Source organism: Anabrus simplex, chromosome 8, assembly GCF_040414725.1.
Source record: "Anabrus simplex isolate iqAnaSimp1 chromosome 8, ASM4041472v1, whole genome shotgun sequence".
Classification (NCBI taxonomy): domain Eukaryota; kingdom Metazoa; phylum Arthropoda; class Insecta; order Orthoptera; family Tettigoniidae; genus Anabrus; species Anabrus simplex.
In genome coordinates, this window is record NC_090272.1 from 214,446,808 (window position 1) to 214,474,806 (window position 27,999).

Below are 27,999 nucleotides of genomic sequence, written 5' to 3' on the forward strand. Positions count from 1 at the left end.
TTACTAGTCTCCGTTGTTCATTGATTCCCTTTAGATCATCTCGATTTGTAGCTCAGCATGTCCTCGTCATTTTCCTCCAAATTTACATTTCACTTCTCTGTCCTTTTTTTCAATAGTCCATCTCCCATAATCATAAATTAGTACACTCCAGTCGAAGGATTTTACAGAAGTTTTTCTTGTTTCTGAACTTATATGGGTATTTGTTAAAATACTTCTTTTGTTTTGAAAGGCCTGTTTAGCAAGAGCTATTCTTCTTTTGATTTCCTTTATTTTATTAGTATAGGCAGATAGTCTCATTGTCTTGTCTCTTAGTACCACCTTCTCCAAAACTGTTGTAATATGCAGATCTATCTCATATTGTGAGGGGATAAATCCTGATATCTGACACTGTACAACAAACAGCAGTACTTTCCGGGACTAATTTATACCTTTCCTTAGTATTGTACATTTGGTAAGTCACATTATCTGATACACAGATCTCGTCAGGCAGCTACACCTTCGTGTCATATCGGCTGCTGGAATGTGGTACCTGCGTAATAACAGATCCGGCCACACCTCGGCTAGCGGGAGAGGAGGCTGCTATAGATCCTAAACAACATCTCACTCTCAAGTTGAAGAAGCTGCTGCAAGATGTTGAGGTGCAGTCCAAGTAAGTGATTTTGAGAGAAATTCTTTTACCAATGCTCTTCTCCAGGTTTTCTCAAGCATTCTGTGTTTTTCATTGGCCGATGGCCTTTTTCAGTTGTTTGAACAGGGGCTGGCTGGTCTGTATGGATAGTTGTTCCATAGAAAATTAGTGTCTCTCTCTCATGGATGTTTGCTCCTGAACTGTGAGTCTGATGACCTTGGTAACTTAATGTAACTCATAATAATCTTTGTCCCTGTCATCAGTCTGATCTGTCTCTGCCCTTACAGCTGTTTAAGTGAGCTTGATCATGGTTTTGATGTTTCAGGTTCCTTATTTTCCTTTCTCTGCTATACCTTGTTTAGATTTTTTTTAGATTAGATTTTTTTAGATTTTTTTTTTTTGGTGATTCTGATAATGTTGCTGTTTACTAGTAAAGAATAGGATGTATTCAATTTCCCTTCTAGAACTTTTTGGGTGTTGTGATTATAGTACAGTGATTTAGCAGTGGTCTACCCCTGGTGGCCAAAGTAAGAATCCTGATTGAACTAGAGTTGGAATCTAAATCACGTAGTGTCAGAGGATATCTGTTCTGAGACCTCCAGCCAAAATCCAGATGAACCAGGGTGATTCCAGCAATCCCAGAAATATCTTGAGAGAAACTGAACAAAGTTTTTGTTATGGTCTTATTTGTTTAGCTGATGCTATCACTCTTGTAGGATTTGGATCCCATTATCTTCTGAACTGTGGGCCTGATGATCTTGGTCATTTTTAATAATCTTTGTTTGGAAAACATGTACATATCTACTTCTTTCCACCTGTCTCTTCCGTACCATTTGTCGCTTGGCATTTTCAATGTGTACCATGTCTGAGATTTCTGTATTTTTGTTTGAGGTACTGCAAATTAAGATTTTAAAGGGGGTGAAACATCTTTAATCTTCTACCCCCTCCTCCTTGCTGGCCTATAATGTCTTTTTTTTTTTTTTTTAGTCATCCTATGTAACCAAGAAGTATCCAGTAATCACACTGAAGATATCTTACCCACATAATTCTTCTTCTTTTGCTGGTGTTCGTTCACGGCCAACATTTAACGCTATTATAAGATTGACCAAGGCTCTTCAGAATGAACTACCCAGAAACATTCATAACTTTATTAGTAATTTTATAACCTGTTTGTTACAACTACTGTTACAAGCACTAAGAACCTTTTTTTCCTTAGGAAAGTATATTTAAAGCATAGAAATGGAAACTCATAAGATTTGCCAGCAATTCTGTCATTTTTATCTAAACTGGTGCTGGGCATGTGAGAGTTGCTGAATAAAGTAAACTTAGTCTTGAATGCAGAATACTAGACAAATAATACAAAAATAATGAATTGTAGTAGAATGAAGTCAGATGATGTAGGTAATATCAGATCAGGAAATGAAGATTTTAAATAAACTACTGTTCAGTCTCAGTAATGCAGCCTTAACGTGAATGGAGTGGTCCCAGATTGTTGTGATTTATTGGCTATAACTTGTGGGTTTATAGCAAAATATACAGTATACTGTACGTGTTCAAGGAGGTTAGTTTATACACACTTTGTTTAATATTTTATATTTGGGGACAAAACATGACGGCCTCAGTTCCTAGAAGCGAGCTGGAAGCCAGTAGTCAATCACACCCTGCATCCTGCTGAGTTAACGAGTTCTAAGCGATCCTTGTTTGTTGTGGAGAGGCTGCCAAACCACTTTCTTCCTCATTCTCTGTAGTATTTACCCTTTCTTCGTGTCGAGTGCAGTAGCCTATGTGGCAACTATGGCTGCAGTAGAGGTAGTAAATCCTATAAGTCGCTAATAGACACTGAGCTGCCGCTGGAAAGTAGTGGTGTGAGGCGAGGTCGTCATGATTTGTCCCCAACTATATGTACTGTATGCTATATACATTCTAGTAATATTTAGGGTAATAGCTCAGAAGTACACACTTTTGAAAACAAACTGGATTAAATATAACATTGTACACGGTGTTTTGGGAAAGGAAATTAGCCTACCCATTGTTATCTTCATTAAGAAACCTATCTGTTTTTTTTTTTTTTTTTTTCTTTTTCTTTTCTGAGCAAGTTGACCGTGCAGTTAGGGTCACGCAGTTAAACTTGCATTCAGGAGATAGTGGGTTCGAATTCCGCTGTCGGTAACCCTGAAGATGGTTTACTGTGGTTTCTCATTTTCATGCCAGGCAAATATTGGGGCTATATCATACTTAAGGCCATGGCCACTTCCTTCCCACTCTTAGCCCTTTTCTAACCCGTCATCTACTTAGGACCTACCTGTGTTGGTGCGACGTAAAACAAATTCTAAAAGTTTGCTATTTAGGTGAAGAGATATTTTGAAAGATTCTTCTTGTAAATTCATCAAAAACAAAACAAAATTAAAATTCAGATGTTTCAAAATACCGCATTTTCTCGCATAATTAACACACTTTTTTTTGACGAAAACAACAGGCGAAAAATTTGAATGCGTAAATTATTCAAGGAATTCAGATATTAAAAAGAAATAACCTGACTCCCTAAGGGGGCCAACGGCTTCGGGCGAATGAGCCCCTTTGGGTGGGGTGATGGTCCCCACAGTGGAGGAAATGCCACTGGAATCCATTATGCAGCGTCTGTTCTCCAGGTTAGGGGCGGCTGCACAAGGCGTCTATACTCCAGAGGAGCGGCCTCATTATCACCTCACTGGATCACATCCAGAGTTGTAATTCGGGACCTAGTCCCACACAGGTGACACCTTGACAGTCAACCATGGAAGGTCTTTTAAGGAATACTCCACCGGCTGAACCAAGAGTTCAGAGAAGGCAGCATTCGGATAAGGTGGGCTGCCACCTGAAAGATACCGTGAAGTCGGAGGCACGGAAATACCCCAGTACTACATACACGAATGAGACAAAATCAAGAATCAAACCAAAACAGATAACATACTTCTCTACACACAACATAAACTCACTCATGCAAACCGGTAAACTAAAAGTGATCACCGACATAATGGACCAACACAAAATTCTTATCATGGGATTACAGGAAATTAGAAACACTGACCAGGATGCCTTGGAATCTCAAGGGTACAGACTTTATAAAGGTATACCCGGGAAGAGAGTGATGAAGAATGTCCCACAATTTGGAACAGGATTTTTGGTCAGCCTTAAAATAATAAACTCAGTTCAAGAATTCAGATCACAGTCTCCACGACTCTCAACGCTCACCTTAAAGGCATCTAATAAAATCTATACTATAATAAATGCCCATGCTCCCACTAATGATAAAAACAACTCCTCAAAAGACCAGGAGGAAACAGGAGAATTTTGGGACCTATTGGACCAGACCATAGATAACATCCCCAAACACCATATAAAATTATTAATAGGCGACTTCAACGCTCAACTAGGCAGAGAAAGAAAATACCGTGACATCATCGGAAAATGGCCAGCACACAAGAAAACAAATAAAAATGGAGAGAGACTAGTTGACCTGTGTAGAAACCATAATTTAATCTCAAAATCTACATGTTTTAAGAGGAAACCTCAAAAACTCAAAACATGGAAACACCCTGACTACACTAAAGGAGAATGGCAACTGGACCACGTCTGCATGGACAAATACCACCACAAAGAGATCTATAACGTCAGAGTCCTCCGAGGAATAGACACAGGTTCAGATCACTACGTAGTTAAAATTAAAATTAAACTCACTCCCCAGAGGAGACAACAAAAGCAAGCCCTTAAAACTAAAAGAAAAATAGATCCTACCCAGCTAATCAACAACAAAAATTACCAGAAAGCAACTGAAAAAATAAAAATCACAGACAAACTTGAAGACTTAGTACACAACCTTAAACAAATTGCAGAAGACCTAGCTCCAATTAAACCACGTAAAAAACACCAATGGTGGAACAGTGAATGTGATGAAACAGTGGAGAAAAGACATCAGGCATGGCTATTACATCAGTCCCAAAAGACAGAAATATCCTATCAAAAGCTAGTAAAACAGAGAAAAGAAACTACCCAAGTCTTAAGAAGAATAAAAAGACAACATCATAAGGACACCCTGCAGTTAATTGAAGAACAGTTCAGTAAAACTAAATCAAGGGACTACTACAAAACCTTCAGAAAGCAGCTCCAAAAATATGAACCCCCGACCCTACTGATGAAGGATGAAGATGGTAAGCTGGCCCATAACAATAAAGACAATGCAGAAATTCTGGCTAAACATTTCAACAAGCTTTTAAATTGTGAGGAACCTACAGAACTCCTTCATTTGGACACCAACACCCCGATAAAAACATCACCAGAAAACATCAATCCCCCCACAATAAAGGAAGTCTACCAAGCTCTGAATAAATTAAAAAACTACAAAGCGCCAGGAGAAGATCAGACCTTTGCGGAAATCTGGAAATATGCAGGAACCTCAGCAAAAGTTGCCCTCCATCAACAACTTGTCTCTATTTGGATTAAAGAAGAACTACCAGAACACTGGACAACAGCCCTCATTCATCCTCTGCACAAAAAAGGGGACAAAACCGACCCTAATAACTACAGGGGAATCTCTCTCCTAGACATAACATACAAAATATTTTCAATAATCATCCTTAATAGGATAAGTTTACAACTTGAGAAAGAACTAGGAGAATATCAACGAGGTTTCAGACCCTGGAGGAGCTGTCCTGATCAGATCATGAGTCTTAAGTTGATAATGGACTATAACAGGAGAAGAAACAGAGATATGGTGATAACATTTGTAGATTTCAAGAAAGCTTATGATTGCATCCATAGAGAATCTCTGTTTAAAATTTTAAGACACCTTGGACTACACCCCAAATTAATAAACATGATAAAATTGACTCTCACCAATACCAAGTCAAAAGTGAAGTTTAGGGGTGAAACATCAGAGACATTTGAAATTAAAACTGGACTACGGCAGGGAGATGGGCTCTCACCACTATTATTTAACTGTGCTCTAGAAATAGTAATGAGGGAATGGTTTAGAAAATGTCCCCCCAAAATAAAGATTGGCCGAAAAATCAAAACAAATTGCCTGGGTTTTGCTGACGATTTAGCATTACTAGCAGTGGACATAAAAGAAGCAAAAACCCAGATATCAGAACTTCAAAACATTGCAAATAAAATTGGCCTCAAAATATCATTTGAAAAAACAGAAATTATGCCCCAAAAACCAACACAGCTAAAAGAAGTCACCATAAATGGTAATAAAATCAAAATAGTAACTCAGTTTAAATATCTTGGAGAAGTAATAACACATAACTTAAATGAAAAAATCTCAATCCAAGTAAGAACAAATAGATTAGCTAAAGCACAAAAATTAACATGGGATATCTACAAAAAGAAATGTCTATCAATAAATACAAAAATAAAACACTACAACACAGTTATAAAACCGGAAGCTACATATGCAGCAGAAACACTCTTTTACCTGAATAAACAATCAAAGACTGACAGACTTCAGAAAATTGAAAGGAGGATTGGAAGAACCTGTATCAACAAAAAATATCAGAAAGATGGACAGTGGCGGTTAATACCTAACAAAGTCGTGTACAAAGAGCTAGAACCCATTACAGATACTATGCGTAAGAGGAGACTGGGATTCTTTGGACATATCATGAGGATGCAGGACTCGAGACTTCTGAAACAACTAGTACAACACAATCTCGTCTCAAAAAATACCACAACAGGATGTAAATGGATCAGAGAAGTAAGAGAGGATCTGAAGGAAATAGGCCTTACAACAGAAGACACCAAAAATAAGATAAAATTGAATACAAAACTCAAGAATACAAACCTCCGCTTTACCCTTACACAAAACAAACCAACAACACGCACATTTTCAACTGAGGAAAGGGCACGAAGATCGGAGCGTCTGAAGAAGTACTGGGAGGACCGCAAAGCCCGAACAATCCCTTCAAAGAGACCTGAACGACGGACTGACTAAAGTGATCCTATGTGGTCATAAAAGAAGAAGAAGAAGAAGAAAAGAAGACATCAAATTTATACACACAGTTGGTTCAACTCATTTCTGGTTATCATCATTTGGCGTAAAATTACGGTGTGTGGTTCTTTCTGAAAGTCAGATAGGGTACATAATGTAAGTTGGAGACACAGGTTTGAAGTACTGACACTGGAAAGTTCTCTTCCTGTTACTAGCTGACGATACGTCCTGAAGTGAAATAAATATGAACTAATCATCATCATCATCATCATCATCATCTGCAGTTTCCAGCTGTTGGCCGGGTCTGCTTCAAATATGAACTAGTAAAAGTTCAATTCATATAAGTACATAATAATGACATACTGGCAGAAAAAGAAAGGTCTTACCTTTTATAGGGTACAGTCTTTGAGTTTGCTACCAACACTGGAGGAAGAACTGCTGCTAGTGTTATCACTGCTCATGTCTCTCTGTAAGAAATCATCTTCACTCCCATCTAACGAATTTTTAGATTCCTGTTTTCTTGAATCTCTTTTCAATCACCTTCGAAGAAATCTTGTCCCATGCACGCAATATCCACTCACAAATTCCAGAGGTGGTTTCTGAATCTTACCTGTAGGGGTAGGTTCGTGCACACTTTCCACCATCCAGCACTGATAAAATTTTCGCACATTGTCCTTGAATAGTTTATTTATCGAAACGTCCAAGGGTTGAAGTACCAACGTCAGTCCACCAGCAATCACTGGCAAATCGGTTTTCATGGTTTCCAATAACTTCTTAGTGTCTTCCATCAGGTGGCCACGAAACTGTCCATTATGAGAAGGGCCGGGCATCGAAGGAGGGACCCTGCTAGATTTCCCCAAACAGTTCGTATCCAATCTTGTACAAGTGACGTGTCCGTCCACCCTTGCATAAATTTTACATTCGGCATTGTTTTTCGCTTTAGAACAACGTAAGGTGCAAGCTTTCTGCCATCAGCTGTTACAGCAAGCAAGAGTGTTAACTCAATGTCCCTTTCATATAGATTGTTCGACTTTGTGACATGGCGTCTGACCTGCGTTTCCTATTTGGGAGAGCAGATATTCCTTAACTTTACACTTCTCAATCACAAAACAGTGAAAATCAATTACTTTTTGGTTGAAATCATTCGGCATTCTTTGACGTAATGTTGTTCTTCGTCAAAGAGAAAGCCAATTTTTCTTCATAAAATTAATCATCCAGCTTCAGCTAACCTTAAAATCTGAGACACTGATTCCATGTGCAGCAGCTGTTTATCGTCCTTTAAAATACAGCATTTCGTGAGAAACGGCATATTCATCGTTGTGTAACAAAATCACATATTTAAGTAGATCCTTCTCTACTTGCGGAAACTTGCCCCTTTTTCGTCCGTGAAATGCTTTGCGAGACCTGTTGGTCACTTGAAGTGCAATTTTCTGTTTCCGCCAGTAGCGCACGTTGCATTCGGACTTGTGGCCCACTGCCCTATTCCCGTATGTTTTGGCGTAACTGATCACTGCGAGTTTATAAGATGCCATATTGTTCGAATACTTACTCATTGTAGATTAATAATCAGTTTTGAGATCACAGAAAGCACATGTACTGCACCCGAAACGCTCGTAAAATATGTTTGTACCAGACTGGAATAGGGTGTCACTAGCCACTTTTGCATTGATTCACTCCCTGAACTAGTGCAGTGGTATTTCCTACCAGCTGATAACAGTATGTTGCCCAGTATTTGGAATGCCTGGTTTCGCAATAGGAAGGCTGCTACTTGAGTAGTTGACATCTTTATTTCAAAACTCATCCAGAGCTGTGTGATGGTTGTTCGAAAAAGTGGGTTCTTCAAATATGGGAACATTCCTTTTTCTGCACTTTGGACCCAAAAATATTGGGATGCGTAAATTATGCAATGGCGTTAATTATTTGGGAAAATGCGGTAGTATGCCTGACAGAAAAGAATGGCCAGATTCCTGGGTGTGCCAGACTTCTGAGTGTTTGGATTATGGGGATTGTACTGTACTTTAATTTGAAACCTAGATACTCAAAATAACCTTTACCTGTGTTTTTTTCCATTTTTTAAACCATGTGGTTAAATGCAATGATCTTATTCTGTTCTAGAGCCCATATGAAAGAGAAGTTTCTTTCGGACTTGCGGAAGGCCCGAGATTCCTATTCAGGTGAAGAATTAGCTAAAGTGTTACATAACATGAGGAAGCGCCTCGATGACCCGAATGTGTTGTCAGGAGAGGTTGTATACAATGTACTCATCTCGTTCCGGGAGATACAAGACTATGATGCCATGGTACAACTGGTGGATGATCTGCGAAATATTCCCAACAAGAAGAACTATATTAACACACCAGCTATCGGATACTTATATGCATTTGCATTGAACAGGTAATGTTTTTCCTTACTTTCCTTTTGCAGGTGACAGTAACAAATGTAAGTACTGGAAAAGGAACAGAGTTGGTCGTAGGAAGATAGGAACACTAACTGGTGCTGTATTTAACTACGAACCAAAGGGTCCCAGGGTGGGAAAAAATTTAAACATTGTCTAAGAAACTTTTTAAACTTGTTTTGAATTCATTTGGATAGGGATATCTTTCTATGCAAATGAGAACAGTTTTGTACTGTGGTGAGTTGTAGGGGTTGTTAATTATATTGTTAACAATTTTTGTTTCAGGGGAATTGATTAGCATAACCTAGCATCATTTATTTCCCATACTGTTTATAATTGTTCTTATCTGCTAATTTGTTGCTGTTTGTTTTGACTTTTATGTTCACAAAATCATGTTTTTCAGTTTATTTATGGTGTAAAGATTTACTTATGTACTTCTTTTTTCAAATTTATTGCTCTGCTGAGAGGTTGCTTTTGGCTCTTACAATGATTATACAGTAAAACCTCGTTAAGACGTTTCTGCGGGGGACAAGAACAATGAACATATTAAGCGAGATAACAAACTACTGAATATACAAATAAAAACTATCCAGTGGGGATATGGAAACAGTAGATACGATTTTTTCGACATGAGGGCATTTTAGTAGTGTATCCGCGGGTACAGTGAAAACTATATCTACCATTTCTAAAGATGAGAGGAAAGTATTAAAAGGTGTGGAAAACACGAGAGAACAAATATGAAAACCTTTTCTGCTGGGGCTTATAAAATAACAAGTGCACTGAAAGGTGTGAAAAACACCAAATAACAAATAATATGTAAACATATGCACGGGGCCAATAAAAATATCAAAGTATTATTGCACATAATACAAAAACAAATGTTAGTAGAAGCCTTTTATTTCAGAGCAGTGGGTTATTAAACATTATTTCCTGGTCACACTCTTAGACAATGAATTGTAGGTTACACTCGTCCATGTGTGACCGGGAGGAATCTGGAGGAATGACCTTGACAGTCATTTTGAAAAACTTTGACCTATAATCGAATGACCGAGTCGAAACTCGAAGGTACGAGTTCAACATTCACTACCTCTGTGCGCTTAAAGATGCGGATGTCAGTCTACTTTCTAAAAGATTTAAATTTTGTCTTCATTAGCAAGGAATTTCACAACCTTTTCCGTATCCATAACTGGACTATCACAAGACAAATATGCATCACGTTAGTCAGTTTCACACGATTATGTTCCTAATCCAGATATACTCTAGGCTACCGTATTAGTGACAAAACTTCACTGTACCACTCAACACAAAATAAATTTCTAACTTCTGAATAGAATGCGAAATACAAGACAAATAGACTTGCTGTGTTATTCAGCAATCTTGCTGCTAACCAGCAAGCTAAACTGAACATTCCTGAGGTTAACAGCTTGCTCCCCGAATGTGCAAATTATCCTGTGAAGTTCAGGAATTAAAGGCTTTTTTCTGTAATCATGCAGCTGTGGTGACTGATCTTACCAGAGTTGGAAATCACGTTTGTTTCACAAGGGATGACAAATAACATTTTCAGAGTTAAGAAAAATGTGATCTTCTAAGCGGTAAAGCGAAAATTCGTGACACGATAAATGAGGTATTTTGTATATAGATTTAATAGAGTGAGAATCGGGACTTCGAATTTACAACATGCTAAGTGGGAAAACGTGTTCATGAGAAATGCACTAACAAGGTTTCACTGTACATGATAATCTCAAAACGTACGCATGCTTGGTCCATCTTGCTATGCTTGCCATTGAAAGTGATTGAAATAAGGCAGACCACTAAGCTGCTGATTGTCATTTTCAAGTGTGTACATACCAAAATTTTTGGAAATGAGGGTAGGGATGCAAAATTTCTTGGGCCCATGGATGCTGCCATAGTTAAATGGATCCTTTACAACATGCATATGTGGGAAGAAAGATTAATAGAAATGAGAGAGAAAGACAATGGAAAAAAACAGGACAAGGACAATCTCCATATTTTCACACACTGCTGTTTTCAAGTAGGTAGGCTCTCTTCTCATCGATCCCAGTTCTAGGAGGCAGTAGAATAACACCCACGGCAACCATTGCCTGTTGTAAGAGGCGACTAAAGAGGCCCAAGGGGCTCTTACCTTGAGAGTGTGGGTTAGTGGCCATGGGGCCCTTAGCTGAGTCGTGACATTGCTTCCACTTACTTATGCCAGGCTCTTCACTTTCATCTATCCTATCCAAACTCCCTTGGTCAACTCTTGTTTTTTTTTTTTTTTTTTTTTTTTTTTTTTTTTTTTTTCCTGACCCCAAGGGTATTAGAGCATTAGAAGCCTAGGGAGTCTTTAATTTTCATGCCCTTCGTGGTTCTTGTCTTTCTTTGGATGATACCTTCATTTTTTGAAGTGTTGGACCCTTTCAAATTTTTCTCTCTGGTTAGTATTAATAGGGGAAGTTTGCCTTGTTTTACTTCCTCTTAACCCCCCTCTGTTTCTGCTTTCCAGTTTCATCAGGAGGTGGATTGTTGGGAGAACTATCTTATTCTAGACTTCCCACATGATAGCTCCACAATGAGTGTTGATATCTACCCTCGTGATGAAGCTGGGAAGCAGAAATGAGTTCAAGGGCTGAAAGGGGAGGAGCTTTGATTGGTTAGGTGGGAGCCAATCTGTTTGAAGACGACACTGTATGAAAATGTCCTTAAGTGTTTTCATGTTTATCCTTCTCTCCTCTTTCTATTGCTCCCTCTTCCATCACTTAACTGTGTGTTTCTATTCATATTCTTCTCTTTCTACTTGATTTGCCACTTATTTGTTCCTTTCTGTTACTTAAATGGGCTCATTGGGGTCTTTGTTTTTCCATGTTGTCCTCTCCTCCTTTCTGTTTGTGTCATTGAGTTTTTACTTTATGTTCCAGTCTAGCTTCTGAGCCACCTGTCTTTGATGTATTTTGTACATTTGTTTATTTGCTTTCCTTTTCTTATTGAATGAATGAAAACCTATAACCTGTTTTCCAGTCTTTGACCGGGTCAGGGATGTAATGAATGAACCATATGTATATAGGCTATTATTACAATGGGGTCACCACTCCCAAAGTGATTTCTGAATGACTGAGAAATGCTTTGAAATGATAATGGAGAGTGTTGCTGGAATGAATGATGACGTGGAAAACCAGAGTACCCGGAGAAAAATCTGTCCCGCCTCCGCTTTGTCCAGCACAAATCTCGCATGGAGTGACCGGAATTTGACCATGGTATCCAGCGGTGAGAGGCCGACACGCTGCCGTCTGAGCCACAGAGGCTCTCCATTTCTTATTATACATTAGAAAGGTAATGTTTTGTTGGTTCATTTCCCAACAAACATACCAACCAGTATCGAGTCATGTATAGAAAGATAGGGTCATTGAAAGGAACACACAGTAGGAAAAATACAGTGACAGTTCAGTGTGAGGAGAGGTAAACATAGAGAGAAAATACAAAAGGACATGGACAATCTCCACATTTTCAGATAGATTGGCTTGCTCTTCATCAATCCCATCCATTTCTTTTCAGCCCCTGACAAGTTTGTTTCCAACTTCATCTGGAGGTGGCCTTCAGCACTCATTGAGGAGTTATTTGACAGATCTTTTAATGTAAGATTCATTCTCACCAGATAAGCCCATTTGAAGAATGGAAAAGAATGAGTTTAACATTCGTATTTTTTTATAAGTTACCTAAAAAAGAACATCGTATTGTTTTGTTTGAGAAATTGTATTTCATTTTTCGAGAATAAGGGCATGAACACTGTGGTGAGGGAATGACTACACAGCAGTATGTTGTTTTAAAATTGTACATACTGTATTAAATGGTGAAATCCTTTTTGTTTATAACAAAGAAATGTGTTACACAGTATACAAATTATAGTTTCTATGTTTGAAATCATACAGTTTGTTCAATTTTCATTGCTGAAGTTAGCATTACATTTATTCTTGATCAAGTCATGTTGATCAGGAAGAAAATACTACTACATGGGAAATCATCATCATCTTCATTTCCCGTTTCCAGCTTCCTGGGTCGGGTTGTGAATCAAGGACCTTCATCGCTGCCTGTCTCTGCACAACTCTTCTCCCTTTTTAAGTACATCTTCTGGTTTTCATCCCCTCTTCTCTATGCACCCCCACACTGAATCTGTCCACCTCTTTTTGGGTCTTCCTCATGGTCTTTTTCCTGTTAACTTCTTTGAAAAAAGCTTTTTGTGGCACTCTATCTTCTCCCATTCTCATCATATGCACATACCACTTTAGCTTTGTTGTTTCTATCCTGTCTTGAAGTTTCAAGATTCCTGTCCTTTTCCGTATCTCTTCATTTCTAATTCTTTCCTTTCTGGTCTTACCCTCAATATCTCTTAGGAATTTTATCTCCGCTGCCTTTATTCTACTCTCCTCTCATTTTGTTGTAGTCCACGATCCAGCTATGTAGGTTAGTGTGAGTTCATAATAGGTTGAATATAATACTTTCTTACATTTCTTCAGGACATCTTGGTTCCACAAAATACCCCTTACACTCTGGTAGAAGCTGTTTGCTTGTTGTATTCTTTTCCCAGTTTCCTTGGTTATCTTTCCATCTTCTGCAATCACACTTCTCAAGTACTTGACACTTTTAACCACTTCCAGAATTTTACCATTTAGTTTTATCTTTCCTCTTTCTTCTTTCCCCTTGTCATCACTTTTGTTTTACTTTTCTCTGTGCTTACTTTCATCTCAAATTTTTCTATCTCTTGATTCCATACATCTACTTGTTTTTGCACTTCTGTTTCATCCTCAACCCATATCACTATATCATCTGCAAACATGTCATTTGTTGCCTGTCTTCCCAATCTCTGTTTAATGCTCTTATGAATTTCATTCACGGCTATGATGAATAGTATGGGGGATAGTATACTTCCCTGTCGGAGACCACTTTCAATTTTTGAACATTTTGTTTTTCCTATACTAGTCTTCACACTACTAACACAATTTTTGTACATAGCTTTTATCATTTGCACTTCCATTAACTTGTTTTTTCCTTAATGTGTCCCATACCAGCTGTATGGGCACACTGTCATAAGCTTTCTCAATGTCAATAAATGTCATCACGAAGTCTTTTCCAAACTCCCATCTTTTCTCCGTCATATGTCTTAATGTAAAGACCAGGTCAAATGTTGATCTGTCTTTCCTAAAATCATACTGTTCTTCTTCCATTTCTCCTTCTAGCTTCCTCCTCAGTCTTCCTTCCAACACTCTCTCAAATATCTTAGTTACATGGGCAATAAGGGTGATCCCTCTGTAGTTATTACATTCCTTTTTATCACCTTTTTAAAATATCGGGATAATTAAGCCCTTTCCCCTTTCTTCTGGGATCTCTTTCTTCCTCCAGATTATTCTAAATCTATACAGCCACTGTAGCCCTATTGGTCCTGCTGCTTTTATCATTTCTGTAGTTGCCTCATCCACACCTGCTTTACTGCTCTTCATCTTTTGTATGGCTTCCTCTATTTTTAACATCGATATCTCCTTTTCTTGTTCTTTCCCCATTGTTTCTTCTTGCTTGTTCTCATCTACCAGTTCACTGTATTTAATATTTAGCAATTCTGAGAAGTATTCTTCCCATCTTTTTAGTATGTCATCTCTTTGTGTCAATATCTGCCCTGTTTCAGTTTTTACAAATTTTGTATCTTCCCTATTTTGTAAACTATTCTTCACCAAACCATACAAAACCTTTTACTTCCCTTTATACCCTGTTGTAAAGTTTCTGTGAAACTTTCCCAGTTCTTCCGTTTCTCTTCTTGTTCTATTTTCTTACATACTTTTCTGGCTTCTTTATATTTCTGGCAATTCTCTGTACTATTGCTGCTATCCACTTCCTCCAAGCCATTTGTTTCTCTTTAATTGCTTCCTTTACCCTGCTGTTCCACCAAGGAGTCTCCTTTTCTTTTTCCCCCCTGATGGTCTTCTACAGGTGTTTACTGCACACTTTACAAAACCATTTTTAAAACATGTCCATTCCTCTTCCACACTGTTCACGTTATCTTTGGGAATTTCTTTCTTCAGATGCTCTTGAAACTTTTCCTTTATTTCTTTCTCTTTTAACTTCCATCCCTTTATTTTTCTTTTCCTTTTTTCTGTTAATTTCGTTATTTTACCAGGTCTTAATTTGGCTACCACCACTTTATGGTCGCCTTCGAAATCTGCTCTTGGCATTGCTGTCGCATCTTCCAGTTGTCTACGTTTCTCCTTCTCCACCAGAATAAGATCAATCATTGTCTTTGTCTTTCTATCTCCCCAACCATATCCAGTTATATTTTGTGAGTTCTTTTTTCTAAACCATGTATTGCCAACAATTTATTAATCCATTCCTTCTGCAAAAATCTATTGCCAAATCTCCTCCTTCATCTTGGTTTCCATAACTATGGGCCAATTATCTCTTCTTTTCCCTGCCTGTCTGTTCCAACATGTGCATTCATGTCTCCTATTATAACCTCTTTGTCTTCAATACAACTTTCCAGTTCTTCTAGAAACTCTTCGAAAAATTCATCTGCATTCCCCGATTGGGGTGCATAAACCTGTATCAAAATCCTCGATTCCACTGTCACTGATCTGGTCAATTTTGTCCACATATTGCGCTAGGTCTTCTCTCAATATAACACCAACACCATTTGTTGCCATATTTCCTCCACTCGAATATAATCTATACTCTTTCTTCAATTCTTTTTTGACCTTTCCCCTTCCATTTTGTCTCACTCATTCCCATCATTGCTGTGTCTGTCTTCTCCATATATTCTTTCAGTTCTTCTGCCTTGCCACTCAAAGTTGTGACATTGATGATGCCGATTCTTGTAATTTCTGGTAGCCCACTTCTCACAGTTCCCCCAGTGCACTGGGAACTGTAAGTCACTTCAGGGTGACTCCCTAGCATTTTCCAAGGCCTCAATTCATGTGCACTCATTTTTTTAGGCTGTTTGTACGATGGGTTCGCCACTCCCAAAGGCATTTTATTACCTTCTGCCAGGTTCAAATTAGGCCGCCCCTGGAGTCAGTCGCCTTTTGTAGCCACTCCTCTGGAGTACAGACGCTACGGGTTTGCCCCTTCCACCATCTCCACCATACCAAAGTCCATCTTTTCTGCCATAGATACCGTTGAGGTCTTCACCCATAACCCAGGGCAAGGGCCCTCCATATTTATGACCCCTGGAGGGAGGGTGTCCCAGTATTTTAAAGCCCCCAGGAATTGGTCCGCGGGTTGTATTGGGTATTTCAACCAGCCCTACATCCTGTAGGGAACCCCTGTCCGCCACCTGGGGGCGCACTCTGCAGGAGTCAGGTTCCCCTGGTTACTTATTGGAAGTTAACCCCACCCACAAAGGCCGAGGTTATTTTCAGAGACTACATGGGAAATATCACAAGTTAACAGCTGAATAGGTTTTATATTCTCCCAGGAATGTGCTATTGTGAGTAAAATTTAACCAAGATGTAGAAAAATTATCACAGAGAGTTCGCTGTTGAGAGTTCATAAAATGCATTGCTCACTCTTTTTAGTGCAACTACTGGAAAGATTTGGGGCGGGGGGGGGGGTAGGGAATATAAAAACTGGGTGGACCTCTGGACATTTATATCTAAACTTGAAACAGACTTGAAAGTAGTGAGAATAATTGCTGGTATGAAAATGAGGGAACAGTGGCATAAAATATTCACCATGTAAAAGGAATTTAGGAAGGGAGTTCTCCTAGAAGACTAATGGGTCACATAGAGTACAAGAACCAGAAGGTGATCTCCGTCAGTGGGACTTTGCAATTAATGATTTCAAGTTAAGAGTGCAGTTGCAGAAGAGACAGTGCTAGCTGTGAATAGAGAAATATGAAGGCAGATCGGTCATTCACATTCCTGCAGACTAAACCGTGAAAGGCCAAATAGTTTCTAATGAAACTGGTTTTTTTTTTTTCCATTGAGTTCCATTCCAACTGTGTGGTCTGTAAATGGTCAAGTTTGTTGTTTCAGATGGAAAGTTCTGTGACAAGTATATATTTTTTGATTATAATCAGTTTAGTTTCTAGTAGGTTTTAAGAGAGAACTGTGTTCTCTGTGTAGGCGCAACAAGGAAGGTGACAGAGAGAATGCCCTTGGTGTCATTGAGAAGGCTCTAGAGAAGAAGGAGAACCATGTACCTGATATTGTTTGTCTTTGTGGTCGAATTTACAAGGACAAGTTTGTTGAATCTCGTCATTCCGATATGGATAGTCTCAAGAGTGCCATCCATTGGTATCGTAAAGGCTTTGAAGTGCAGCCAAATGAATATGCCGGCATCAACCTAGCGACATTACTGGTTATTGCAGGCAACGAGTTCTCAAAATCGGAAGAACTTCAACATATAGGTAATGTTACTTACTTGTACTTTTATTTAACCTTTTATGTTACCTACTATTCTGTAGTGAGATATTCATTCTGACCTCACTCTGTTTGTTGTCTTTTATTTATGAATTTGTTGATGATTATTTATGTAATGCTGATGGTAACTATATCAAAACAGTTAAGGGTTTAACAGTGAATTGGTTTGTATTGAAATACATTAAATACAGTATATGCCAGCCCTGTGGGATATACTTAGAAGTACTTGGAAACCTTGGGTTAGTTTCAGTCTTCGTTTCTCATCTGTCTTTCCTTGTCTTTCCTATCATACTTCTTAGATATTTAATTTCGCTGGCTTGGATTCTTACTCTCCTCCCTTCTTGTTATTGTCCAGGTCTCAGCCGCATAGGTCAATATGGGTGCATAATACATTTTGTACATTATCTCTTTACATTTTCTTGGTACATCCTTATTCCAGATAAGGTTTCTTACACTCTGGTAGAATGCATTGCCTTGTTGCACCCTCTTGCTAATCTCCATGTCCAGTCTTGTATTCTGCATTAATTCACACCCAAGGTATTTGAAACTCAGCATTTTCAAGGCTTTGACCACCAAATTTCACTTGCCTTTTCCTTGTCTTTCTCCTCTTTGTAATGGTCTTGCTTATCTCTGAACTAATTTTCATATACTTTTCAATGTCCAAGGACTGTGGGCTAAAATGGGATTCATTCAGTCTCATAAGGGGAACTGGGAAGTGCTCTGTTACGAGAGGCAGTGAATCTAGTGAAGATAGCCAAGAAGTACAACTGAAGAGGTCATCATGATGACCACATGACACTCCAATAACTGCAGGTCATTTGGCTGGGCAGGCCAAGGCTCTTAAGCTGTGTGTATACCGGGTGAGTTGGCCGTCCGGTTAGGAGTGTGCGGCTGTGAGCTTGCATCCGGGAGATAAATGAGTCTGAATCCCACTGTCAGCAGCCCTGAAGATGGTTTTCCATGGTTTCCCATTTTCACACCAGGCAAATGCTGGGGCTGTACCTTAATGAAGGCCACGGCCTCTTCCTTCCAACTCCTAGGCCTTTCCTATCCCATTGTCGCCATAAGACCTATCTGTGACGGTGCGACATAAAGCCACTAGCAAAAAAAAGAAAAGAAAGAAAGCTGTGTGTATGACACAGAGTTTGGTTTTAATAAATCAGTCATATACAGAAAGATATGAACATTGAAAAGGAACAAAAAAGAGGACAAACATAGAAGTCAGTGTGGGAAGAGGGAGAAATAGAAAGAAAGAAAATGCAAGTCCCCACATCTTTGCACACTGTTGTCTTCAAGTAGATTGGCTCTCTTCAATCCCAGTTCTTTTTTTTTTTCTCAGCCCCTCACAAGCTCGTTCCTTTTCCTGTGTAATTTCAAAGCTTTTCAGTCTGTAGAAAACACTAATTATAACAGTGTGCATTTCTGTTCTTTCAGGTATGTTATAGTGTGTTATTGGAAAATATGGCTTTCTTCTTAACACCTTTTCCTGTGTTCATCTGGCTTCTTATCCTACACTTCCTATATCAGCTGCCTCTGTGGATTAGTGGTAGAGTGTCGGCCTCCGGATCCCAAGATAGCGGGTTCAAATCCGGCAGAGGGAGCCAGATTTTTGAAGGGCGGAAAAAAGAAAATTCAATACTATGTCATTCAATATCGGTGTGTAAAAGATCTCTGGTGACATTTGGTGTTTACCCGACAAAATAAATTAAAACTCGGCCATAGACGCCCAACAAAGATTTGGTTACTTTGCCATCTAGTAGGCCTAGAGTAAAACAGAACGTCGAAATTAATGAGCAGACAGCCAGATGGCATCAAATTGTACAGTATTATCTGCACATGGTACCTGAGGCCGTACAATTATTATTATTATTATTATTATTATTATTATCATCATCATCAAGACTGAAGATCCGTCAAGATGTCCCCTCAGTGAGTGTTGATGCCCGCCCTCCCGATGAAGCTGGGAAGCAGAAATGAGCTTGTCGTAACTAAGAAGAAATAGATGTAAAAAAATTGGGATTGATGAGGAGAGAGTCTATTTGAATTTTGTCCTTGTCCTTTTGTGTTTTCTCTCTATTTCTCCATTTTCCCACACTGACTTGTCATTTTGATTGTTCTGTTTTGTGCTCCTTTCAATGTTCCTATCATTCCAAATATGACTTCCTTTCATTAAGTTAGTATTGTAAGATAATATCTATGATTATATAATACATTTAACTTACTTTTTTGGAAAGTTGGCAGTGGGTGGGGGTGCTTCATCATCGCTTCAGATCAGGCTTCCAACACTTTGAAGAAATGTATGTACCTGTGTTGTCCGGTCACAGATCTCTTTATTGTTTCTACCACCTTCCTCTGTTAAACTTCATAATTATTTAAAACTTTCCATTTTCTTCAGTCCTTCTCCAAACAATATATATATTAATGGTCTGTCAATCTTCTCTGTTGTCCTTGCAAACTCACTTTCTTTTTTTTTTTTTTTTTTACCAAACTTCATCCCATACTGTTCCACTGTTTCTACCCCTGCATTCTTCCTCGATATTACCATATACTATCACTTCATCTGCAAATACCATTGCCTTAATATTCTCTTCCCCAGTCATTCCTTCATTCATTATCTTATCCATCTTAACAATGAAAACTATTGGTGAACGGGCACTTCCTTACTTTAAGGTGTTCTATTACTGGTAAGCACCGTATTTAGGTGAATAATCCCCACATATTATTTTTAAAAATTTTAGGCACGAAATTGGGTTGCTTGTTTTATTTGCGTCAAGGTTGGCAACACACTCCTGGTTCACATAGTTTTCGATATTGGGTGTACAGGTAGGCTTTGTGTAACTACAGATGGAAGAAAACTGCCCCCATATGTCACATTTAAATAGAATACAATTCAGAATTTTAGTTGAAAACTCCTTTATATTAAAAAAATAGTATTTTACAGAGTAATTTAAATTTGAATTTTCTCAGCGTCGCGATAGAATGTGTCTTCCAGAATGTGCAGGGTTAGCTTTCCGCACTTTCACTCGCTTCGGTGTGTCTACATTGTGTTTCATAGTTGCTAAGTTTGAGTGAAATCGTAATTCGTTTGTATTCAGCGTTTTAAGAAATGCCACAAAATATCACGTAGCAGGCAGTGTGCGGAGAAGCAGAATCCGCGAACACTGGTGATGCCGACAGTTGGCAAAAAAGTGTGGCTCATAATTATAATTAATTTGTACGCACCAAACAATATTGTCAATGCTGATGAAACTGCATTTTTTTTTTTAAATGCCGAGATCAAACTGACTTACAGTTTTAAAGGACTTTCGATCATTATACTCTGTTGCAATGGAGACGGAAGTGAAAGACTTCCTCCACTTTTCATAGGAAAGTTTGATAAGCCACGATGTTTCCGTGCAAGTACAAGGCATCTAAAAGTGCAAACAGTAGGCTTACTGTAATTCAAAAAATAAAGCACTTGCAGAGGGGAGCCAACATAATTTGTTCTCGTCTTTGAATCTTGCTTTTTTTTCCTTTTCTTTCGTTACACAAGGTTATGTTTGCCAGTGATTTATCCAGGTGCTTTATTTGAATAATGTAAGTGCACCTCGTTGGATACATTTCGGCAATAGTTTTTTTTTTCCATGGCATTGAAAAGTTTAAACTGTGAATCAAGGCGATTGCATGCATTAATAGCTCTTAGAATACTTTGTGACGTGGCAAGGGTTGGCATTTCTGAATTACGAGAGAAGTGCCATGCCGTGAAATCGTCAATGTCCTGTGTTTCAATACAGACGGAAGCGAGAGACTTCCTACTTCCTCCCCTCGTCATAGGAATGTTCGATAAGCGACGATGTTTTAAGGGCGTAGGGTACTTTCCGTGCAAGTACAAATCATCTAAAATGCATACAGTACAGTAATCCAATGAATAAAGCACTTTCACTGGGGAGCCAGCATAGATAATATATTGTATAATAATAATAATAATAATAATAATATAGTATGTATAATATAATATGTATGATCTATATCATATATGTTGTCTTTGAATCTTTTTTTTTCTTTCATTGCATGAGGTTATGTTTGCCAGTGAGTTATGCAAGTGCCTTATTTGAATACTGTAAATGCGCCTTGTTGGATATAATTTGGAAATAGTTTTTGCCTTGGCATCTGAAAAAGTTTAAACTGTGAATCAATGTTAATTGCATGCAGTAACGGGTCTTAGAATATTTTGTGACGTGGCAAGGGTTGGCATTTCTGAATTACGAGTTGGTGGTTAATTCAAAATCACGTAATTTGAAGTCACATTTTTGCATCCCTACGTCTTCGAATTATTGAGGTTTTACTGTATCGCAAAACTAAGAAACGTGTTCGCAGGTGTGTCTGTTTCAAGTGTTTACATTGCACGAAAACAATTATCCACCACTGCTTGTATTACTATCCTAGTAAAAAAGAGATCCTGTGCGAGAATTGTTTTAGACGTGGAGTGTGACAAAGTTGTAATTTAGGAGAGGATTCTAGTGATGCAAGAAACAAAGAATCTTCTGATCTCCAGCGAATCAAGCCTATTGCAAGTTCAGATAAATGAAATACCTGTCATGTAAGAAGGCCTACTTGCTCATTTTCATGGCAGATATATTTTATGGCAGTGATAATGCATTTTTATCATCTCAAATATGTTCAGGCCAAGTAGCTATATCCGTCATGTTCATATTAGCGTAAAAAGCACATGGAACTCGGGAATGATTTGAAATGTTTGTTTATGCCTACATACTCTTTTGATGGAAAGAATTTTAGTTCATTTCATTTTTCTCAAAATGATCATTCCTAAAATTAGGGTGCGGGGATTATTTGCTTAAATACGGTATGTTTTCTACTCTTTATCTCCCACTTCACCGTTGTCTGAAATGTCTAGCCAGTTAGGCAATATTATATATATGTGTGTGTGTGTGTTGGAGTGGGTGGGAGGGAGGGGAGTATTAGCCAAGTGATCCTATCACACTGTGGCCTCTTGTTAAGGCAGCTGTTGTTCTCATCCTTGCCAATGCATGTGAAATTTTTGAAATGTCCCTTAGGTTTGGATTTCATGCAGGACTGGAGATAGTGTGGCTATGATCTTGATATCAAGAGTAATGTAAAACTAACAAGCTTGTTTTTTGTCCAAGCTATTAGAGAATAATGTTATTTATTTTGCAGGTATGGTTTTAAATAATCTCATAGGTAAAAAGGGAAGTTTGTCTTCTCTGAAAGAATACTGGGATGTGGCCACTTTCTTTGAGATCAGTGTTCTCGCAGAAGACTACTCTAAAGCTATCCAGGCTGCTGAGTGTATGTTTAAGTTAAAACCCCCCAACTGGTAAGTATTTAGAATAGCTCAAGTCGTCTTTGTTTTAAAAAGTGAGCTGCGAACCACTGTTCTAATCAACAGAATAATTTTAAATCCCATTAGTCCTATCTTTTTCTCTCTCTGTGTGTGTGTGTGTGCTTTGGTTGCATCAGATTGTATGTTTCCCAGTCTCTGTTCAACTGGTGATACTTTAAAGTTAGTAAGTACCATTTGTCCAGTTAAATGATCTGAGTTGACAATACAGTTACATCAACTATAGTCTGTGTCAAGTGGGAAGTGTTTTGTCCTCCAGATTTTACTCAGAATTATCCGATCAAAGGGCTGCTATGTTGTCGCGTTATCCCAGTCGCTGAATGAATCGCTCTCCATGAAAAATTTCACTTTTTTTTTTTTTTTTTTAATGTTAAAAATTTCATAACTGGTCCGTATTGAAAAAAGATTTACAATTAAGAGATGAAAGTATATGATTTTCCACCTGTTCAATACAAATTCAAGAATTCAGGCCAAGAATTTGTATTGAACAGGTGGAAAATCATATACTTTCATCTCTTAATTGTAAATTTCACTGTGTTAAATATCATTTGTGCCGGGCCAAAATATTTTCACCCCCATAAAAACAACTGTAACTGAAACAACTTCTGGTTGAAATGAACTCTTAACATCCGTACAGCTAGCGACTCACAGCTGAATAATACCAATATAAATGGTCCGTTATTGGACATTATAAATTTTCCAGCCAACTCATTCCTGGTTGCCAGCGTTTCGCCTTCGTGTGCTAGGCTGGGCTCATCAGTTGGTACCTAGCACACCTACCAAGACGCATGGCTAGTGCATACCGTGGAGGCCACTGCGTAGGCCAATTGTAGCCACCGGCAGTGCCAATGCACTATGAGACACTCTGTCTCACTACTAAAAATTGATGCCTGCTAGGCCATGATAATACAGATGTTGATTCCCATAGGGAATCTGTAATATTTGTTCCGAATGAGTAAATTTATAATACCAATATAAATGGTCCGTTATTGGACATTATAAATTTTCCAGCCAACCATTTATATTGGTATTATAAATTTACTCATTCGGAACAAATATTACAGATTCCCTATGGGAATCAACATCTGTATTATCTGATGGCCTAGCTGGCATCAATTTTTAGTAGTGAGACAGAGTGTCTCATAGTGCATTGGCACTGCCGGTGGCTACAATTGGCCTACGCAGTGGCCTCCACGGTATGCACTAGCCATGCGTCTTGGTAGGTGTGCTAGGTACCAACTGATGAGCCCAGCCTAGCACACGAGGGCGAAACGCTGGCAACCAGGAATGAGTTGGCTGGAAAATTTATAATGTCCAATAACGGACCATTTATATTGGTATTATAAATTTACTCATTCGGAACAAATATTACAGATTCCCTATGGGAATCAACATCTGTATTATCACAGCTGAATGTCGAGCAGCGGTAAGTAACTACTCCCTAAAGGGACCAGCAGTTTCGGGTAGAAGAGTCCCATCAGGTGGGGTGATGGCTCCCAGGGTGAAGGAAATGACACCCAAACCAATAAGGCAGCATCTGTTCTCAATGTTAGAAGTGGCTGCCTTCTCTGCTGGGCAGTAGCAATGTAGACAGATGAACACCTAGCTGTCAGCAGCAAGGACATTGACTGTGCGGGAGAAGGCAGCGGTAAACCACTCCCTTATTATTACCAGGAAAATTCTGTGCTAAGTCTCCCAATCGTTTCAAATATGATAGCCAGTGGTAGGACCCCCCAGGCCAATAAATATCCTGTGCCTCTGGGGAAGAGCATTGGTAACAGATTGAATGACATGAATGGGGTAAATCCTTCTAGTGGCTCATTTGCTGCTGATGTCCTTGATGAAAGGAAAGATCTACACTGTGTGAAAACACACCATATCGCAATATGGAATGAGTTGTGGGAAACTTGATATTGTTAAGAATGAAGTGCTCAGATTACACTTTGATCAGCATAGTATTAGCGAGCTGCACTGGACAGGGAATGTTTATTTCCAGTCAGATGACTTTACAGTTTATTATTCTGGAAATGACAGCATCAAGCTGAATGGTGTAGCGTTCATTGCAGGCAAGGACATTGCAGAAACAGTGGAAAGTTAGATAACAATCAGCAAACACATTTTAGCCATTCATTTACATGGGAAACCATTCAGTATTGCAATTTTGCAAGTTTATGCTTAAACGTCAGTGATATTAGTGGATGAAATTGAATTCTTTTATTCTCTACTAGTATGTAAGCCTGTCATTGACAGCCAATATTAGTATGTGAAATGTAAATGGAAATTTGAAGTGAACATGTTAGTACATCTTAAGAATAAACGTTACATTTTCTATGTTGCATGCATGTCAGTTTTATAGAATCATAACAGATATTACAAAATTTACTTATGATCCATACTGACTGTAGTTCTAGGTGGGAGTTGTACTTTTACGTCTATGATTTTCAGAGAAAGCTGCATATACTGTAGCTATTCTTGGGGAGATTTATCTCAAATCTATATAAAATTTGTCCTTGCTTGTTTTGTTGGCATTCTACAGAGTCAGTTCCAATGTATGTTATTTTGTCACCTTTCAGAATGTTCAGAAATTGTTGGTTGATTATGTTAATTTGCCCTGCTACTTTCATGTGTGACTGGGAAGAAAAATCAAATATTGGTTGGTACTAATATTTGAAGTCGTTTTAAGTACTTCAGTACTTCTGCAGCTAACCTGTCATTTTATATTCCCTGTGCAAATGAAATGGCGTATGGCTTTTAGTGCCGGGAGTGTTCGAGGTCAAGTTCGGCTCGCCAGATGCAGGTCTTTTGATTTGACTCCCGTAGGCGACCTGCGCATCATGATGAGGATGAAATGATGAAGACGACACATACACCCAGCCCCTGTGCCAGCGAAATTAACCAATTATGGTTAAAATCCCCAACCCTGACAAGGGAACATCGGCAATGGTCAAGTCATTGCAAGTGACTAATCTCATGTTTTAATCCGTATTGAAATCTGTTAATATACAATAATAAAGTTTTATTATGAATCCACCTGTTCAATACATTATAATGTTGTTATATTTAAAATAACTTCATTACTTAAAAAGTTATATATGGGACATGTTTTGCTCCCTTATAGAGCATCATCAGCCAAATCTGAATCTCAAATAATTGTTATTTACGTAAATAAAGACTTAAGAAATATTAGAACATTTTTGACAAACTTAAAACTTATTCTATTAGAAAATCATAAAATATAAAATCTTTGTATTGCACCCGTCCACCTCCCGAGTCCCAGACTAGCATTTATCTCAGGGGTGTCGGTTCATTATTTTAAGTCCACGAATATATAAATATAGAGGCATAATAGAACACGGGAATGAACGGAGCAATTTAAAATTAAAATGGGGAAAACTCGATTGTAAACTTGAATTTAAGGACTCCATGATAGGACTAGGAAGTGACTGTTAACTTTAAAAAGGGTCTCATCTAACTACAATAAAAAGATTATGAGAATGGTTTCCTTTGAAATAATTGCCAGAAGGAGCAGTTTATTACGCCACCCGGTGTACGAAACTTTGATACATTTGGCAGTGATATTTAAATTTCCACACATGTTACATAAACAAATCACTTGCTATACCGCAAGTGGTATCAATATCTTGCTGGGTTGCTTCTGAAAGAAATTACAATTGGAGTATAACTTATGGGTCGATTCCATTTGAATCGAACCGTTGTTCAAGGATATAGCTTCCTTCTATCGGGAGCCCGAGCATAACCCATGTTACGGTCGGCTTCCCGATTTAACTAAGATGATGTACCCCGGCTATATACATTTTTCCGAGACCGGTACTCGGACTGGGTAATGTTTCTCGTGAATTACGAAAAATGGATTATACGGACAGTTCCTATCTTATGATGTCCAGCTGATGCCATACCACTGAATTAGCATTTACATTTTATTTACACATGATCTGAGATATTACAAAGTAGCCTCAGTAGACTACTGCCACAGATGAGATAACGAGAAGCGGTGGGAAATACCTTGCCGATGACCTCCCCTCGCATCGCGGGTGAAGTAAACAAACACACAAAGTATTACTGTAACTCGTCCCATGCGGAAACCGTCTGATAATGAGGTAACAAATGACATAATATTTATCATTCTTATTATTCAAACAATCGAATCGAGGGATGTTGTCACCAATTAATTAATTCACTATCGTCAGAATATTATTTGTCCATGAAATTATCATCCTTGAAATTATTATTATTATTATTATTATTATTATTATTATTATTATTATTATTAACGATTCCTGGCACTGTCACGTTTGATTAATATCGTCATTATTATGCGGGACGCAAACACAGATGGTTATTACTGTTATTATTATTAGTATATCCCTCTTGTGGTTATTATTATTATTAATGCATAGGTGACCCAAGACATTATTATTATTATCGTCACTCAAGATGTTATTATTATTATTATTATTAATGTTACTCAAGATTATTATTAAGGAATCGGTCACTTCCGCCAAAATTGCATTAGGATATCGTTCGCGATTACAATTATTTCACTGATCAACCAACGTCATCATTACTGTTATTATTATGACAATTATTATTAATTTGACCGCGGCGATTTAACATCGTCCTTACATTGTTACAATGATTATCGGTTGCATATTATCATTTAGATTCCCGTTTAACATTTTTATCAACGCTCATTTAATTAAGGCGGTCCAATCCTTTATCTGCAATATTTATTATTATTATTATCACGACATCATGATTGTCATCACTCGTCATTACAATGATTACAATATACGATCATTTATGTGGAATCTGAACTCTCATTATCCTTAAATCCGTAGTATCTCGATGAATAGCGGCGCAGTCTATTTATTTCGTACATGCTGTCACGGGTTCGAATTCTACCCGCTACGCAACTCAGTATTTCTCTGTGACACTGCCCGTACATTTTACACTCATTTATATCGTAAGTGTCTCTCGTACGGAATTTATATCCCTTTCTATCTCAATATTCCTTGATTCATTTATTTCTCACAGAATTATCAACTGACTTATTTATTCACTTCTGACATCGTACGACCTTTTATTATCTGACTGCAGATTCTTTAACATTTTTCTATCTCATTTTGATCTACGCCTTAGTTCGTTCTCCACAAATAATCGTAACATTTTGAAATTATATTTACCAAAATTTGACAATCATGGTTTCGTAATATTAGTCCTACGTGTTCCGGC

General features: G+C 38.2%; 1 protein-coding gene across 1 annotated transcript in view; it reads left to right on the top strand.

Annotated features, from left to right (window-relative positions):
- The first annotated feature begins 527 nt into the window (after positions 1-527).
- Ask1 (apoptotic signal-regulating kinase 1) overlaps positions 528-27,999 on the top strand; it is a 226,847-nt gene continuing 199,375 nt past the window's right edge. The window contains exons 1-4 of the mRNA XM_067152155.2: positions 528-649; positions 8,712-8,990; positions 17,091-17,374; positions 22,563-22,722. Coding sequence (XP_067008256.1) covers positions 8,719-8,990; positions 17,091-17,374; positions 22,563-22,722 — 716 coding nt within the window. The 5' untranslated portion in view covers positions 528-649; positions 8,712-8,718. The remainder of the gene's footprint in view (positions 650-8,711; positions 8,991-17,090; positions 17,375-22,562; positions 22,723-27,999) is intronic.